This window comes from Anarrhichthys ocellatus, unplaced genomic scaffold (genome assembly GCF_004355925.1).
Source record: "Anarrhichthys ocellatus isolate YVR2014 unplaced genomic scaffold, GSC_Weel_1.0 scaffold86, whole genome shotgun sequence".
Lineage (NCBI taxonomy): Eukaryota > Metazoa > Chordata > Actinopteri > Perciformes > Anarhichadidae > Anarrhichthys > Anarrhichthys ocellatus.
This window is the reverse complement of record NW_022280116.1, coordinates 2363983-2383788: the sequence shown is the minus strand read 5'-3', so window position 1 is coordinate 2383788 and position 19806 is coordinate 2363983. Positions and strand designations below refer to the sequence as shown.

The 19806-nt window shown below is 41.5% G+C and overlaps 2 protein-coding genes across 2 annotated transcripts; both read right to left on the bottom strand.

The window, feature by feature from the left end:
• Positions 1-3100: 3100 nt before the first annotated feature.
• Positions 3101-5105, bottom strand: LOC116398631 (period circadian protein-like). The gene is made up of 4 exons (XM_031875101.1): positions 5072-5105; positions 4740-4786; positions 4353-4621; positions 3101-3363 (listed from the first exon to the last, which is right to left on the bottom strand). The coding sequence occupies exons 3-4, from the start codon at positions 4595-4597 to the stop codon at positions 3294-3296; spliced, it is 315 nt and encodes a 104-aa protein (XP_031730961.1). The 5' UTR covers positions 4598-4621; positions 4740-4786; positions 5072-5105; the 3' UTR covers positions 3101-3293.
• A 3563-nt stretch (positions 5106-8668) lies between these two features.
• lss (lanosterol synthase (2,3-oxidosqualene-lanosterol cyclase)) lies at positions 8669-19758 on the bottom strand. The gene is given in 23 exon segments (XM_031874985.1): positions 8669-9396; positions 9552-9630; positions 9925-10025; positions 10027-10096; positions 10235-10315; positions 10408-10473; positions 10647-10752; positions 11587-11683; positions 11777-11926; positions 12039-12089; positions 12483-12554; positions 13033-13089; positions 13458-13485; positions 13667-13764; positions 13962-14080; positions 14411-14519; positions 15079-15214; positions 15651-15747; positions 15935-16056; positions 16235-16343; positions 17747-17885; positions 18257-18434; positions 19434-19758. Coding segments are annotated over 23 exon segments (2217 nt in total). The 5' UTR covers positions 19448-19758; the 3' UTR covers positions 8669-9258.
• Positions 19759-19806: the final 48 nt, after the last annotated feature.

The following is a 19806-nucleotide window of genomic DNA, read 5'->3' as shown; positions in this document are numbered from 1 at the left end:
GTAAATACAGATAATATGAATACACACTGATAGATACACATAGTGTAATGGTAAACTACAAGGTCAAGTGAACTAAAGAGGCAGAGGCACTGTAGGGATTACTTGCTTTTATGATAAACAGAAAGCAGTTTGATGTTGTTTATCACAAGGGAACAATAGGATCAGTGTCTACTACATCAGAAGCAGACAATATGTCACACACCGACTACTGTGAAATGTAGTGAAATGTATTGGCTGAACACTTCATAATATGTGACAGTTAAACCTGACTTTAACAGGTTCGATAAAAAACAAACTTTGAAATATAGGTGGTCAAAGAAACGGTGAGATAACAGGATGAAGGTTTCCAGCTAGCAGCCTGTTCTTGTTTTTCTTTCCCATCTTCATCTAGTCCGAGTCGCTGCTGCAGGAGCTGCTGGAGGACTACAGCAGGGACAAACATTGACATTTCATTTAGTGACGACGTGTCAATCAGTTAACGGAGTAATATGAATTCATTACTGAAGTTACAATCAGTAATAATCAGTTTCAGTTGTGTGTCTTTGGGTGATGAATTTATTTGTGGATCTAGGATTCCATTAATAAAATGATTCATTCTTGACTTACTTTATGCTTTGTGTCTGTGGAATGACTTTGTTTGCTGCTTTTGTATTTGTGTTTACGGTTTGGGCCACACTCAACCTTAAACCTACACTTGGTTTGGAGAGAGCTGAGTGACACATTTCACTACCAGTCATTTGACCCATTGTTATCATACAAATATTGATTGCTGTCCCTTCATGGTGATCTCTCATTATGTTCACCCAGGTGGTGTCTAAACTTCAGCAAACTTTAACCACAGAGGTGGCATTAGGAAATTAGCCGTTTGTGTCAAATTTGCTTTGGAAGACAGACAGAAATGATTTATTTCGTCAATTTAGACTGAGGAGTTGTTGGAAAACCGTCATGTCGTCATGGTAAGATTTAAAATATCAGTAGAATGATGACCCAACTTCACAGCTCTCTTCAGCTTTAAACCAACTGTGCACGTGTTCAGAAACAAACTGTTGGACAACTACAAATTGTGAGCCTAACAGTGACACTAGAGTAAATTCAGGTGACAGGTGTTTCTACTATTTTGTCCACCCCAGAGAGTTGAACCAACAACCAACTCTCTAAAACAGATTCACATTGCAACCTTAGCCTTGTTATAAAAACTGGCAACCGGGTGAGTTAAGAATCTAAGAATGTGATATGTGAATAAACTGTTTAACATTTTCAACGAACATTTAAAATGAACTGCATAAGTGAGATTGGCTACTTATTACCAGTGGACTGTGATACAGTTGGTAGAATAGAGACTCCATGATTTGCACTTTACAATGATCAATAAATCAACTGGATCTTACCCCATGACATTTATTTCCTTTCTTGTGGCAATGGCCATGCATGTGACCGTGGTTGTGTTTGTGGCCATGCCCATGCCCGTGATGCCCATGTCCATGTCCATGTTCATGTCCATGTCCATGACCACGACCCCGACCACGTCCATGCCCATGACCATGTCCATGTCCATGTCCATGTCCATGCTCGTGACCATGTCCGTGTCCATGCCCATGATCATGATCATGATCATGTCCATGCCCATGATCGTGATCATGTCCATGTCCATGCTCGTGACCGTGATCATGTCCATGCCCATGATCGTGATCATGTCCATGTCCATGCTCGTGACCATGTCCGTGTCCATGCCCAGGACCATGACCATGTCCGTGCCCATCATGACCATAGCTAGGTCCACACCCTCCACAAGGTGGGGCAACAGGATAGTGCGCAGGTGGCCCACATGGCTGAGGAGGGCAGGGTTGGGGTGGGTCAGTGCCTGGTGGACATTGAGGATAGTGTCCCCCTGGCGTTGGCTGAGGATTACAGCCAGAGGGATACTGTTTTCCTAGTTAAACAGAAAAGGGTGGGGCTCATCATTTTCACATTCAGTTTGTATACACTTGATGTTCAATGGAAGAAAGAAGGTTTCATATAAAGGACAGGGGTGGTGTTTTAGTAAAAGTGAAAAAGACAGTTGAGACAAGAGAGTGATTTACCTCTGTTATTCCTGTACATCTCAAAATTCCAGATGCAAACCCTGAAACTGAAAGAAGACACTTCAATGCACACAAACCACCAAATTAAATAGTTTTAATGGAAATTCAGATATGAGCAGGTGTAAAACCTAAGATGCGATAGTGAGTGGAGACAAATTTTGTGTAGCTGGTTGCGAGGTGAGCAGCCAGGTTGGTAAAGCTGGTGTAGCCGGTCAGTTGATGGCAAACGTCTTTTTGAGAATCTGAGATAACAGCTGGTAAGATTAGGAGCTGTGTGATCAGTAAAAGCTTTCAAAAGCCTACCTCAAACTGGTCAAGCTGGTTACCAGTTACCAGAACAAGGTGGAGTTTCAAGTGTTGCAGTGTGCAGTTTTTAGTAAATATCATAAAGCCATATCTTTACAAAGGTATGTTTTCATAGGTATGATAAAGACACGATCACAAAATAATGCAATACATTTAACAATGGAAATAGATGTAAGCAAGATGATCGACCGACCGACCACACACACACACACACACACACACACACACACACACACACACACACATAGTTTACGTTATTCCTAGATAGCTATTAATGAACTTACCGTGTGCTGGAGTTCAGAGCCACAGCTGCAGCATTCAGCTGGCTCTGCCTTTATATGAAGCCCCGCCTGAAACAGTGGCAATGGCCGTCATCAGGGGCTGAGCCTAAACTCCCACCGATTTATTTTTTGTGGTGCGGAAACATTTTGAGATTGTGTTCCTATTTATGACATAACCGTTTATATGTTGGTGTCACCAACGAACACCCTGGGCTTCCCTCAGGATAGTTTCATTGTTTCACAAACTCCATCCGAATCATTTGAAGGGGTCTAAGGATAGAGGCTGTTGTATGCTGTACAGATTGTGAGGGATATTTGTGATATTGAGCTGTATAGATAAAATTGACTTGACTTAAAAGATACTCGAAAGAAAACTGAAACGTCCCACCAGACAGAATCAAGAACAACTGAAGCGGTGTAGAAAGAATCATCTCTGTTTTAATTCTAAACTTTATTATCTTATATTTGGCACAAAGTCATGCAACCAGTGATGCAACAGTCAGTTTTGACATAATTTGTCAGGACATGCTTTTGAGTTGCAAAGAACCTTTTCATTTCATTCGTAATTCTTGGCAAAGGTTTGCAGGTGGTAACTTGTCTCGCCTCTTTTCCGAGCCAGGAATCGTCATCTAGTCAGAATCACTGCTGCTGCTGCTGCTGCTGCTGCTGCTGCTGCTGCAGGAGCTGCTGGAATACTACAGCAGCGACAAACATACAAGAAAGAAAAGGAAAAAATGTAATAATTCAGTCAGCGAACACAGCTTATCATTCAGTCATCGACAAAAGTGTTTGTCTCTTGCTCATCAATCTTCAGTTTTGGAGCAGAGAGCAATTGTGTCTCCCAAGGTTAATGGGTTCACTTCCCTGGGAAGACTCCCCAAGTAGCATACAGGTGTGAATGTGTGTAACTGTGTGAAAGTGAAGTGGTGTTCAGTTGTACTCCCTGTCCTAACCCTGAGAAAAATATCCCTTCAAAAATAAAAACATTTCATTGACAAGCTTTCCTTACCCTCGAGTAGCCTAAATAGATAACTACACATTTGACACTATATCACAAAAAAATACAGACTGGGATAATATTCTAAGAGTATGAATCAATATAGAAACTAATTTTATACATCTGAACAATACAGAACAGAAAAAAATACAGAAAAAAACGAAATACCCCATATTCATATCAGATAACACTCTACATATGAACGGACAATTGGAACTGGAGCCTGGGAAAACATTTGTTAGACGTCACAGGAGTTTGGGAGGCAGCTATGGAAAGAACATGACTAGAAGGTTAAATTAGGGTCTTTCGGTCCCACTGACAGCCATTTTGGCAAAACGTCAAAGAACAAATGGAGAAAAGAAGTGGACAGACTATTGTTCCTATTAGAAGTATCACCTGAACACTGCTTTACCACAGGACGGTGTTATTATACTGCATGTGTTGTTGATGGGAAAATAATAACTTCTAATTGGATGAAGCAACATCCTCCCACGATTGTTCAATCTAAATGTGCATGTACAGTATGTCAAGTGAAGCCCAGTCTCAAGGTGATTATGTTTTGTAATGTTAATTGCCTGTTAATGGGTTTTAATGGCAATAATAATAAAAAAAACATCTTTCAATGAATTCTGAGCAAAATCCGCATTTTATTGTAAATTAACTGAACACTGCACTGCTGAGTCTTACCCCGTGACAGTCCTTTCCCTTCTTGTGACACTTGCTATGCTTGTGACCTCCCTTGTGCCTGCGCTTGCAATTTTTCCCTGGCCCATGTCCATGTCCATGTCCTTGTCCGTGTCCGTGCCCGTGGCCATGGCCGTGGCCGTGCCCGTGGCCGTGGCGGTGCCCGTGGCCGTGGCCGTGCCCGTGCCCGTGGCCGTGGCCATGCCCGTGTCCATGCCCCTGGCCATCTCCATCTCCGTGGCCACCATGGCCTCCTCGATGACAGCTCCCCTCTGTAATTTGTCAAAAATCTACATCTAGTAAATGGGAATGTCAGGTATGTAATATACTGTACATTCAATACATTTAGAAGAAAGAGGAGAGAATGAACCAAAGGCAATTGTTATTTACCTCGTCCAGACATCTCCCAAAGATCCCCTGCAGGCAATTAAATGTATCTTCAAATGATAAATAAAAAAACAGGTTTACAAAAGATTCAAAAGTAATAGCAAATGCAACTGTAAGGCCTGTTAAGGGTTGATATGTGCAACAATTAAAAATGATGCCAAAAGCAACACCGTCTGCATATATACATATATACATATATATATATACATATATATATATATATATATATATATATATATATATACACATATATATATATACACATATATATATATATATATATATATATATATATATATATATATATATCAGCAAAGTGTTAGAGGTGAACTTACTGTGTGCTGGACAGCAGATCCGCAGACACAGCTGTTACCTGCTGCTCCTTTTATGTGAAGCCACACCTGAACGTGAAGCAGTCCATCAGGTCAGGGCACCGCCTTCCCTCTTATCAGAAAATATTTGCATTATGAGGGTACGATATGTGTGTGTATAATCTGTATCATAAGTACATGTAGCTATACGTACACCATAGGAATATTGCATATGTGTTGAAATAGCAATTAGATGTTATTTGTAAATCTCATACTGGTGTTGTGAACATAATGAGATAACTACAGCTAGGGACGTGTCTCTCACACACACACACACACACAAACACACATCATGTCACCCAATGTGCTATTTTTGAGTTATTTTGTCCTCTGCACAGCGTATTTGCCAAGCATGCTTGTTTGGAACATTCTTCTCGTAGCGAAGCAGTGTGATATTATCAGGAGAGAAAACTCCTCTGAAGAGTGATGATAGACTTTTAGTTTGAACTGTCTGTTCACTTTGCGTGCCAACACGCAAGTCGCTTGATTACCGAAAAGGAATGTGAAACATTTCAATGTATTTTAGTTCAAAGTCAGAATTCTGAGATTAAAGTTAGAACTCTGATGATAAAATACAAATTCTGAGATTCAAGTCTGAATTCTAAGTTTAAAGACAGATTTTTTTAGTTTAAATTCAAAAATCTGAGTTTAAAGTCAGTATTCTGACTTCTTCGTTCACTGAAGAGACAGGCAATTCAAGGTAACACAGGGTGAGTAATTGATATAGAAATGAACATGTTGTGGGTGAAGTATTACTCTAAGAACTCAAGCCTTCAGACTCAAGTCAAGTCTTTAGGGAGTAAAGTCTCAGTTGAGTCTTAAAGCAGGTTCACATGTCAAGCGTCTTAAATCAAGTCTCTCTTTAGGCAGTAAAGTCTCAGGTTTAGTCGAGTCTTAAAGCAGTCTCACACGTCAAGCATCTTAAGGCAAGTCTTTTCGGAGTCACATCTCAAGTCTCAGGTTAAGACTTGAGGAGGTCAACTAGTAGGTCAAGTCTTTAGGGAGTCAAGTCTCAAGTTCTGGTTTTTGAGTCGAGTAGACATCTGAATTGTTTAAAGAACAATCTAACAACTGATGTTCTTTTTACATCCACAGGAATATTTGAATATATGTATATATATATATTACCTTGAAATTAAATTTGAACTTTTGTTGTAAGAAGAATTCACCCCCCTCCCCCCCCTCCTCCTTCTTCAACGGGAACATCCTTGCCTTAAAAGGCCTGGAGAAAGTTAGTCATTCTTTCATTCAAGTATCAAACTTTGGGAAATCCCCTGATTTATACCGCGATAAGAAACAGATGCGTCATACTGAAGAGGACATGTGAGAAAGGTGGGGGAGGTAAATACAAAACCAGCTTTCTGATCTGCATCTGGTCACGCTTAAGACTTACCAAAGAGTAGATGGTGCTGGCTTAACCAGTTGCAAAGTCTTGTCCTGTGATTCACCTCGGCTACGAAAATAAACAAACTCTCTCAAAACATTCCTCACGACCACACCTGTACCTCCACTTTAACAAATCAGGTGTGCCAGAGATAGCAATAGTGTACAAAGGGCAAAGATCTGGAGCTTTTGTAACTTATTGGTTCTCCATCGTATACATCAGGGTAAAATGAATGGCCAAGCCCTATATACTATATATATACAGGTGCTGGTCATATAATTAGAATATCATCAAAAAGTTGATTTATTTCACTAATTCCATTCAAAAAGTGAAACTTGTCTATTATATTCATTCATTACACACAGACTGATATATTTCAAATGTTTATTTCTTTTAATTTTGATGATTATAACTGACAACTAAGGAAAATCCCAAATTCAGTATCTCAGAAAATTAGAATATTGTGAAAAGGTTCAATATTGAAGAGACCTGGTGCCACACTCTAATCAGCTAATTAACTCAAAACACCTGCAAAGGCCTTTAAATGGTCTCTCAGTCTAGTTCTGTAGGCTACACAATCATGGGGAAGACTGCTGACTTGACAGTTGTCCAAAAGACGACCATTGACACCTTGCACAAGGAGGGCAAGACACAAAAGGTCATTGCAAAAGAGGCTGGCTGTTCACAGAGCTCTGTGTCCAAGCACATTAATAGAGAGGTGAAGGGAAGGAAAAGATGTGGTAGAAAAAAGTGTACAAGCAATAGGTATAACCGCACCCTGGAGAGGATTGTGAAACAAAACCGATTCAAAAATCTGGGGGAGATTCAGAAAGAGTGGACTGCAGCTGGAGTCAGTGCTTCAAGAACCACTACGCACAGACGTATGCAAGACATGGGTTTCAGCTGTCGCATTCCTTGTGTCAAGCCACTCTTGAACAACAGACAGCGTCAGAAGCGTCTCGCCTGGGCTAAAGACAAAAAGGACTGGACTGCTGCTGAGTGGTCCAAAGTTACGTTCTCTGATGAAAGTAAATTTTGCATTTCCTTTGGAAATCAGGGTCCCAGAGTCTGGAGGAAGAGAGGAGAGACACACAATCCACGTTGCTTGAGGTCCAGTGTAAAGTTTCCACAGTCAGTGATGGTTTGGGGTGCCATGTCATCTGCTGGTGTTGGTCCACTGTGTTTTCTGAGGTCCAAGGTCAACGCAGCCGTATACCAGGAAGTTTTAGAGCACTTCATGCTTCCTGCTGCTGACCAACTTTATGGAGATGCAGATTTCATTTTCCAACAGGACTTGGCACCTGCACACAGTGCCAAAGCAACCAGTACCTGGTTTAAGGACCATGGTATCGCTGTTCGTAATTGGCCAGCAAACTCGCCTGACCTTAACCCCATAGAAAATCTATGGGGTATTGTGAAGAGGATGATGCGAAATGCCAGACCCAACAATGCAGAAGAGCTGAAGGCCACTATCATTGCAACCTGGGCTCTCATAACACCTGAGCAGTGCCACAGACTGATCGACTCCATGCCACGCCGCATTGCTGCAGTAATTCAGGCAAAAGGAGCCCCAACTAAGTATTGAGTGCTGTACATGCTCATACTTTTCAGTTGGCCAAGATTTCTAAAAATCCTTTTTGTATTGGTCTTAAGTAATATTCTAATTTTCTGAGATGAGGATTTTCCTTAGTTGTCAGTTATAATCATCAAAATTAAAAGAAATAAACATTTGAAATATATCAGTCTGTGTGTAATGAATGAATAGACAAGTTTCACTTTTTGAATGGAATTAGTGAAATAAATCAACTTTTTGATATTCTAATTATATGACCAGCACCTGTATATACTGTGACTTGCTATATGTGCTTGCAGTGTGACTGAATCACAATCTACAGAGTTTGCACCTTTTGAAACCCCGCTGCCACTTCCACTGTAGCGTCTGCTGGACTGTACGCTCAAGCTCGTAGGAGAACAAATACCGAGGCAGCGCAAGGCATTGCTGAAAAAATGCATCTGCTCTGCCAACTTCCTCATGTTGCATAAAGGTTCAAACATCATGGGACATGGCTGTTCATATACTGGATGTGTCAAAAATAAGTCAACATGTTCCTACTGTGAAGGTCTCCGTTTGGTCTTATCAATACAATAAAAAAATCCTGATTGATCAGGAACATGTATTGAGTTTTATTGTTTTTAATAGAGCACATTTCCACACAGTACGTGCTCTGTGATTGATACTTAGCTGAGCACAAACCAATGTGAAGCAAGTACAAGTACATTCATTGGAGATACATCCAGTCAAGATAATAGCACAGAAATATGATTGATCCTAAATGCAAATGGTAGCGAAGGGGCAAGGATATGAGGCAACACGGAGATAAATGTTTTAGTACACTTAATGAACCAGAGCACATGAACTGGACGTCTTGGATAGCAGCACGTTAGCACAAGATGTTTTGAGGGAGTAGCTCTGATGGATGAGCCGTCCTGGAATGTCAACACAGAAAGTAATTCGAAGAATGGAATGCGTGACTTTATCTGATGGATCCGACTCTGGAAACACAGCTGAAGTGTTCAAAAATTCAAACGCAAAGAAATTGTGCGCAACTCGAAACTGCATTTCAACACTCATCCCTCCCATAAGACAGTTCGTGTGCCACCCACAAAAAAAAGATACACGTTCCATTGACATGTTGTATTTTGCTTCTGTTGAAGACATTGAGTTCTCATATCCTAGCACATAGTCTGATGAACCCTTTAAAAGTCTTCACAGCTTGACCTTCCCAGCCGATGGACTGCTGGGGTAAAGCGTTGAGAAGCGACCGAGGGTCCAGACCGTGAAGACATTTCTGTAGGAGGTGTAGCTGATCGCACAGCTCTTGTTGAACACACCCGCAATATTCTCCTGAGGAGGGGAAGGACACAACAGCCGATATCAAAGCTCCACATAACATTTCATACTGTCATTGGATTCATTTCCTATTAGTTGTAATATCGGCGGAGGGAGCTCAGTGTAATTTGAGTATGGGACATGTGATTAATACGATCTATGGGAATCACCTGTGGCCAGTCTCCGTTGGGCAGCTGGCTGTCAATCAGCAGCTGCACTCCTCTCTCAATGGCCCGCCTGTCAGGATGCCTGGTACAAACAAGAGATTTCAATTTCATTTATTTTGCTTGGATTTTGGTTCAATTCAATTTGATTGGATCCAATTCACTGTCAACAAGTGTCTTTTGTAGCCAGGTTGAATAAACTGGCGAAGACAAATACATAATAATAATGTAAATACACAAATAATATCAACAGTAGAGCTTTACTCTGGCCTGGAACAACCCGAAGCCAATGAAAATTTGCCAAACCTGATCCCATTACACCCAGTTGCATTGTGGTCCAGCATAAACACCGAGCCTTTTGAGTTGAGCCCTGCTTTACCTGACAGCCATGAGGCCTAACAAAGCCCAGCAGGTGTTGTGGATCTGAGCGCTGCTGCTCTGGACGTAGCGCCGCTGCTCGCAAGACTCAAAGTCCTCCCCCCCAGCCTCCGTCCGGCATCTGCCGGTCCAGCAGGAACTGGCAGGCTCTCTGCACCTCGTCGCACACATCCCTGGAAACAAGAGGCACGGCAGTGTCATTATGCACGTAGGCTCGGAGTTCATGGACGTCCCCCTTGAACTGTTGTGAGTCAAAAGCGATGTTCATGGTTCAAAGTGAAACTTCATTGATCCGTGTTCGGAACTCTTACCCATCCTTGTAGACGTGACCCATACAAGCAAAGGCTTCAAGGCCAAACCATATTCCATACGTGAAGCACACTCCCCAGGACCTGAGCATGAGCACACGCGGATTATTTGATATTAATCACGACCGGTCCACCAGGGAGGGTATCAGGTTGTGAAATAGCAAGCGTGTTCTCACCCTTCCCAGGATCCGTCAGGCTTCTGCACCTTCCTGCAGTACTCCAGTCCTTCTCTTAGAGTGGACCTGAAAGTGAAAAATAAAAACACATGAACAGAAAACCTCTGCCTCCTTCCTTCTAAAATTCATAGAGAACTGAGAAATGATTCAGGTAAGAATGTGGGTCAATGCTTTTTTTCTTTCTTTTTGTGGATCTCTCTGCCATCATTTCTGTTCTTACATATATGTGTGTAGTATACCTTATCTCCTCAGCACGGTGTTCAGGGTAGGCCTTATGGAAGTGCTTCAGAGCCTGCATTACTGCTGAGGTACACTCCACATAGGTATAATCTATCATGATGTCACCTGAGAGAGTGAGAGAGAGTGACAGAGAGAGAGCGACAGAGAGAGACAGAGACAAAGACAGAGAGACAGAGACAGCGACAGAGAGAGAGATACTCATAAACATCACATTTCACAACACACACCACATCCTCTTTTTAAATAGAGAAACATGACCATCTTATTGACCTTTGATATTGAAAAGACAACGATATTGCAACATGTCCAGAGTGTAATGGAAAACATTTTCCAGCCTTTGAATGTTGTAAAAGGACACAGAAATGTCAAGTTTATATTTGGCTTATTCTTTGTTTCCCTTTTTCACATCTGCATATTTGCAGGTTGAGTAACACAGGCAGTCATGGCAGCGAGAGCATCAATTTGATTCAATTCAATATTACTTGTATAGTCCAATATCACAAATCAAAAATATGCCTCAGACAGCTTTATAATCTCTATATAACATAAAATCTGACATTCTCTGTCCTGGGACCCCCTGTACTGTAAAGACCCTCCTCCCCCTCCAAGAAAAAGAAGAACAGAAAACTATAAAGGGGAAACTGAGCAGTGAACCGAGCTCCTTTACAAGGACTGCATGCCTTATGCACCAACTTGCATCATGCTGTAATTATTGCATGAACATTTCTGGGATTCTCAGTCAATTCAGTGACCTTTATGTCCCGCCCTTTTTGATAATTGTTAGCCATGGACTTATAATTATATCCAATGATTATAATGGATCTAATAATACCTCTATCTCCACAATGTTGTCTAATAACATACTGCAGATTGAAAGTAGTGTTAACGTTAAGACTGAATTGAAGTGCACTGAATGGATGCTGACACTAACAGACCTACCGAACACCTCGGAGGGGTTGAGCAGCTCCAGGAGTCTCCCTCCTCTCTTGGTCTCATATGTGGCAAATCCACCGTCACAGTTCCTCATGCTCAGCAACTACAAGGAGAAGGTAAGTAAAGACTTAAACCCAGGAGAGTATGAATCTTCATAAAAAGGTCTCTTCCAGTCATGTGTTCACTGCGGCCCCACCACATTGACGGCATCATACAGGCGCTCTGAGGTGACAGGCTGGCCGATTGAGGGACAAAGCTCCTGCAGCAGCATCACTGACTTCAGGCCCTCCGCTGTGCAGTCAGCCACGATCCAACCACAGTCCCGGGTACTGAAGGGGAAGCCTCCCTGACGAAAACAAAGTTTTTTTTTTGCCGTTTTTGCCTTTCATGTCAAAGGCATTTGAGTATTTTATCCCACAATCATTTAAAAAGTGGTTCTTGTGTGATATTCCTTTTACCTTGTTCATCTGCCTGTAGTACTTCTGGTACTCGGGAGGATTCTCAGGTATCTGTTAAAGAGGAAAAACTAGTCAGGCAGAAGAAAGCAGTTCACATTTCTCTCTCTCTCTTCAGCACAGCTGAACGTCTTTGTCAAAACGATCTCTGCGCAGAAGGAAGAGTGCATCTACTCATGGACGAGATACAGCCCCCCCCCCCCTTTGGCTGGCTCAGTGGTGCCAGGTGAAGCTAACAGTATCTTTTAGCTGTGCGCTCCTCATCCATGAGTGGATGCATGCTTCCTTCTGGAAAGAGACATTGCTGTTGAGTTTTCCAACACCACATTTAGAGTGCCATCTAGTTTCATTATGTTCCAGGAAAGGCAGACATCTTCGACGACCAATATACGCATGTTTTATTCCTGCTCGATACTGACGGCCGTGTGGTTGGGATGTTGGTGGTACCTGTGTGATGGTGAGAAAGTGGTGGGCGTCTCGGAGGCACTCGGATAGTCTGGAGTTATCTTGTGCTCCTGCCTGAAAGACCCCAACAAACAACTCATTATAATCAGTTACTGCTATATGATACTAGGACTTTCTGGCTCAGTACTTGCCTGGTCTGTATGTAAAGGGAAAAGAATTTTCAGTGTCTCTTAACAATTTGATATCTATGAAAGGTCCCACAGGGGTCAATACTGAGACCACTGCTTCTATAGGCCACATAATCTTAGTTCCAGAGTCACTGCATCCACATAGAAAATAAAAAAACACCTTTACTCATCTTAAAAACACCTTTACTCATCTTAAAATCAGAGAATATTTTTGCCTCAGGCTGATGCAGAAAACCTAGTATCTGCTGTTGGTTGTGATCTGCCTAAAAAGACGGTGAACCGACTACAGCTAACATAAAATGCAGCAGCCAGAGACCCAACAACAAAGAACAAATTTGATCACATTACACTTGTTCTTAGATTTAAATCAAAGCTGAAAACATGAGTGGCCATTTTTGCGTTACCTCAAGGAAAGCCTGTACAGCAAAACAAGTGTCCCAGAGTTGAGACCCATTGGTCCCCTGTGCACAACAACAAAAAAGGACAAGGTGGTCAAACACTGAAACTCTCACAGCAGGACAAGATACAAAGTATGGAACCAGGGAGTAAGAGAATGTAACTGGAAGGTGAACAGTTAATCTAGCTTTAAGGGTGGTTTTAACTCCACCTCTCTGCACCATGACCAGCTCATTTCAGTGTAAAAAGCAGTGTTTCTACTCAGAGCTCCTTCTTGATATCTCAGCTCCTCCGTCGTTTCTAAAATGTGAACCTTTAGAGGGAGAAACCCTCATGATCTAAAGTGATGCAGCATGAAAACCACTAGTGCATCTGCACAAGTGTGTAGTGTCACACACTCGACATACAAAAGGAGCAGAGAACAAATTCTCACCTGCATTTTCATGCCATCCAACCCCAACCTGGAACACAGAGAACTCATTGTTAGTTCATCTTTGACTAAGATTCTCTTACAACTCAATGGAATGAACAATTTAGACGTTTACATATTATATATCGGAATACATCAAATATGACAGCTCATTTCTGATCAGTGAGGGAACAGAAGTTTGGTTTGTTTTGTTAATAAGCCGTCCGACTGACCAGAGGTAGTCTGGGATCCTGGACACATGCTCCTGAAAGACCGGAGAGGAGGGGCCGTCCACATACCAGCGAACCAGCATGTTGATAGTCTTGGAGATCTGAGGAGAAAGGCCCACACTTCATGTTCTCACCCTATACTTCTTTCACTGCGTCAGTTTAAATAGGTGGATTTAAAAACCTTTGGAGAGGAGTAGTAGTGTTTTTTTTAAATGTCAAGCATAAACCTCTTCACTCTATTTTAACCAGTGTTCTTTGTTTTTGACATCTGTATTCTTAGTATCGGTGTATACACTACCGGTCCAATGCTGATGCATTTGGTGAAGCAATCGTCAGCATGGATGTGTTCGTACAGTTCTTTGACAGCCTTTCCTCTCAGCGTGGTGCTGTGGTGGGCTTCGTACACATTCAACACCACTGCAGGGCAACAGGAACACAGTCACAAGGTTAGGGGAGTGATTTACAGGGCAACTTTTAGGGAAATTCCAATGAAAAACACTACTTTCTTTGTCATTGCAAAAAAACATCCTGTTGCCAGGGCTACGCCTCATGTTTTTCTTCTGTGTATTATGTCTCATTGCCAATCTGCGATGTGCAAATTTCTGCGTCATCGCCTTTATGCTCAAAAGGTGTTGGAATCTCAGTTACATAAAACGTTTCTTGTAAACGTGCTGCTTGTTTTACGGCAGCATGCTTGTGTAGGTGGTGGTTCATCATCATGGTGCCCAGAGCGTTGTGCATACTTACTGTAGGCGATGGTGAGCAGTGTGCTGTGCGGTGTGTACATGTCACATGCTGCCACATTGTTCCTCTGAGCGGGCCAGTCAATGGTGGCATAGTCCTGGACATACAGCTCCTAGGGAAACAAAGAGCAGCACAACATTTGGTTATGCAAATGACTGAATATAGTGTGTGTGTGTTTTATGTTGTGTTTATCTTCTATCTAATGAAGAAGTGGTTCAAATCCAGTTCCAGTCCAAAACTGTCAAAATAAAGGAGAAACCGCATTGGGCTGCTCTGCATAGTTTAAAGGTGCATCACAGAAAAGTATAATTCCACCACCGGATCCTCCGACACATAATGATAATAATGCTGATACAATTAGTTGATAATTGAATTATTTAATAACTTAAATCACCAGGAAAGAAATTGGCAACAATTTTTGCTAATCGATTAAATATTCAAGTCCCTTACAGAGCAAGAATGCCAAACATTAGCTGGTTCCAGCTTCTAAAGAACGGCAGTTTGCACTCGTCTATGTTTTATTTCATTGTGAATCAAACATCTTTGGGTATTGGGCTACAGTCTCACTTCATAATGTCAGAAGATATTATCTGCAACAACAAAATACACCCAGGAATGAAACCAAAGGCTCTCCTCTGACGCGCCCTTGTGGGATGAGGTGGTTTCAGCACCTGTCTGAGGCTGAGGACCAGCGAGTCTTCATCTGCAGCCAGTCTGACAGCATAACAGTAGCTCATGGGGAGGTACACCTGGCGGCAGTGACACCACAGGGTAGAGGGGTGGGCCGGCATCCAAGTGGGAAACAGCCTGGAACAGATACAAACAAACCCATCATCCCTGAATCGACGCAGAAGACAAAATGTTTGACGACGAAATCCTCTGTTGTACAAAGCAGTGAGACCATTTATATTTCAAGGAAGACATTTGATGTGTTTTTTCATCTCCGTTTATTTCTATAAAAGGTGCTCAGTGGTGCATGAAGCAAAAAAAGTTCAAACTTCCGAGTATAAAATTCAGATATTACTCGGCTCTTCCGGTGATATTTTTGCACTCATGGCTCCACTGAGCCTCCACTTACCCCGCCCCCCCAGCCCTTGTTCTCAGGCTCATTCACATGATCTTAGTCAGCATATATGATATTATATGACTTTACACTTACCTCAGCTGAAATGCTAAAGCTTTTCAGTGTACTTAAAGCAGGACTGATGGACAGAAGAGGACATAATGGGATGTTACGACTCACCACATCTCTGGGAGCAGTGTGTTCATTCCCTCCCAACTGTAGACATTTAGGATGGCCAACCAGAATTTACCCCATGAGGGAATCCCCACAGCGCCTCCTGTACAACATAAAATATTATCAGTAATTAGTGCCAACTGTAATTATGTATGTGTGTAACGCACTGCAGATTTTACAATAATAATAGCAACATATAATAATAATAATAAAAATAATAATAATAATAAAACAATGAAACAACAACTGACGTGGCACTTTAGGGAGCATTTCGACCTATTTGTTCCCACCTTTGCTGTGCAGGTTGTTCCTGGCTCGGACCATATCCGGATCATCAGGCTCTAATCCCAGGATCCTTAATGAGATGTAACTCAGCGCTGTGCCAAAGACGGTCGACTTATCTTCAATATGTCTGAAGAAAAACACAAAAAACATCAACGATGCTGCCGTAAGCAATGTTTCAGACAGACAATTCACCTTCGCTGAAACGATACTCTGCAAAGCGTAACCCGTTGCCTGTTACGTGACATGAAATCCTCTTATAGTAGAAGCACAATAGTGATGCGAGTGTGGATCTTCAGTTGACTTACAGACCCCAGCCTCCATCTGGCAGCTGCACGGAGCGCAGGTACCTCACCATCTCTTTCTTCCAGGCTTTGGCCAGGGGGATCTTAGCCACATGGCATGTGATCAGAAGACCTGAAACACACCAATGGACGCCAATATAGTGACAGATAGACACGCAAGCACAGGAAAAAAAGTCATTTCTGAATTTCCTAATTCTGTTTACTGTTTTTTTTAATCATCATCTGTCATGTACGGACGCACTGAGAGGCAAGCAAGACCAAAAACATTCAGGTGATTCGTTTTCTACGTCTGATCTCAATTGTTTCTGTTATTGAAGTGCTTGTTGTTGTAATACTTACTTCGGCCACAAGAGGCTGAAATGCACCACTGACTAACCCATGTTCTACACAGGACTAAAAGCATTAATGTTTTCTTCCAGGTACGTTTTCCTCATGCACTCTAAACAGAAGGTGCACGTTGTGTGCTAGTAGTAATGTAACAGTACTGTCATGTTTTTCCTATGTCTAGAAATGCATTTAAATCTGCCGTTAGGGAAGATTAGTGCTTTTTATGCTATTTAAAACATGGGGTAGTGGTGCACTTAAGCCTCTTATGGCCAAAATGAGTATTACAACAACAAACACTTGATCCTGACAACAACCTGTTGAAAAATAAAAGTAACTTTGAAAAATTATCCTGACAAAACTGTTTTATACAGGTGGTGGAAAAAAATTAAGAGACATAAAGATTATCCCGGTAAAACCCCCTTTCACCTGTTCTTAAGTCATTAACACAGGAGAGAAATCAATGTAGATCAAACTTAGAAAATGGATCACCACGATTAATTTTTCTTACTTGCCTCCCAGGTGATGACATAACACATAGAGGTACTTTTTTCCCTTCAAAATATGCTCTTTAAGTTAAATAAATGATGTCTCTTGACAATAAATGCTGTTTTTTTTATATAACCAGGCTAAATTCTACACACACACTTTAAAGTCCCAGTAAAAGGGAAGTTAGAGCTCATTTAGCTTCTGTGTTGTGAGTATTCCCCAACAGAACAGAATAATCGAGCCGTGTACAGTTACCAGAGAAATGTAAATCAAATTCTTTGCATTTGATTGGACCACTAAAAAGTGGGCAAGCTTACAATGTAGCACAACACTGAGCTACAGAGGACTCCACACACACACCTCCGTTGTCGCTTAAAGTTGCAGATTGTTTGATGGATGGACGTCATGAAATTACTGGTTGAAAGTGGTTGTCACTAGACTAAATATGCACACGTCATATTTAGTTTTACAGGAAGAAGAAATGCTGATACAAATACGGATTTTTTTTGTCAAATTGTTTGGGATATATTGTGGAGTAGGTGCACAATATAACTGTGGATGTGATATTAAAGAGTTCAAAATGCCTTTTTCTTTTCATCTCAACTTTAAATGAAATGTATCCGTTACTTCGAAGGACAACAAATTGCGGCTGCAGATTACGGGTGTCACATATAAGACAATAGAGGAGGATGATTGGGCTACCTGGGAGCAGGAAGAGAGGTCCGCCGTAGTCCCCTGCCCAGTGACCGTCCTCGGCCTGGAGCTGGCTGTAGAAGTGCATACCTTTCAGAGCTGCATCAACGGCCGTGTGGGCGGCTTCGGAGCCAGACACGAACATACTCTGTGGGGAGAATGAGTGAACACCAGACACATGTCAAACAATGCAGGGGTCTACCAACCACCTTGATTACCATTAACACAAACAGCTTAAAGTTTCTGTTCTATATTCGTACATTAGAAGTCTAAGAAGTCTTTTATTTCATAACATGATAATGTAAGACATCTCCAGTTCTATATCTGAAATCATTCACACATTTTATTCTCACTGTATACTAAAAAGGGTTTATTGTGTCTGTTTTATAATGTTGTTCAAACGTTTCATAGAGAGTCCATATGAATCAGTGCAACGTAAAATGTAGGGAATAAGTAACAATCACCAACCAAACATTTTTTCATTTGAAACAACATTTGACCCAATTTTAAAAAGCCTACCGTGTCCAAGCCTAGGGAATGGGCCTCCAGCATCGTCTGCTCTCTGTCGGGGGTGTCCCGATAGTCCCGATCGTCCACATAGCACCAGGTCTGCCTGCCCTCCACGTTACTCAGCCTCCAGCGGCTCAGGTCTGTGGCTGCCTCCGTCTTGTACGGCCCCCCTCGCCTCCGCAGGTGCCTATGAGAACAGCAAGTATTTTAATGTTAGATACACAATACAAAACTGTCTTCAAGTGATGGAAATATAAATATATATTTAAAGGCAGCGTTTCCTCTCTGTCAAAATAAGTTTAAACTTCACTAAGACTTTTTTATTCACAGACATAACTTGAACTGTGCAGTATATTGCAACCTAATACCACTGTACCTTTGTGAAGCTTACAATGGGCCTATATTGTTAGCTATCTGACTGAGGAGTTGATTCATTTTGGGTTTTTGATATCTTGTATTGCATTGTCGGAAGTAGGACATCCATAAACCATTTTAATAGTCAAACCTGTTTTGGGGGCGTATATATCTGGACGTCTATTTGTCAAACAATTTGTGTTGTACTCTCAGGACAGTGGATTAAAATGCTTTTAAGACAGGCATTTGATTAGTATAACTACAGAAGTATAATCAAAATTGACTTACATTATCAAAAGTTAAAGTACTCATTTAGTAGCAGAATGGCTCCTGTCAGTATATATCATTTGATTATAATAACTGATGCATCACCATGTAAGCAGCTATAATTGTGTACCTGGTTGGGCTGCTTTAACTATAACGATGCATTTTATGCTATAACATATATCATATAAATCTATATAATAGGGTTTTGTATGTAAAATTTGAATCTACAAAGTAACAGCAGCTGTCACACTATATATTATAAACAATATTTCCCTCTGAAATACACAGAAGATGGTTCAATTAGAAAAACTTGGAAGCAATCAAGTAAACTTACTACTTCCCAGCATTTATTATATTCAGTAAATGTTACTACTGGCTGACAAGAAAAACACATTTATACGAGTTGTTTTCCACAACTGTTGAAACGAAGTTAGTTCGGTTCAAATAGCTTAACGTACGTAATTAGGCTACCTCCCGTCGCGTTCACGTCATTATTTCTGATGAAAAACACTGAAACCAAATAGTTTTTTGCGACATTAGTCATGAAATTAAACAAAATACTTACGTTCCCTCAGTCATATTTGTGTTTGACAGATACAGAGTTGAATCCTCCGCTGAACCATATAAACGAGTTTCTTATCTGGTGCTCTGAAAGCGTTGCCCCTTCTGCTCTTTTCTTGGGAATTGTAGTTCTTTGAATAAACTATAGGTTACGTTTCTGCACAGCCCACACTTCATTTCCCAGCAGAACTTGCGGGGCCGTCCGACGAGTTCTCTCCATGGAGAGACATGAGCAGAGCCTCGGCTGTCCAATCACAAACCAGTTGGGCGGTGAAATAGGCGGGTCTGCCACGAGGTCCTCCAATCAGAGCGCTCCTACGACAAACGCTACACATGTGCTCACATATTGATTGAGATGATCCAATGCTTGAGCCTGT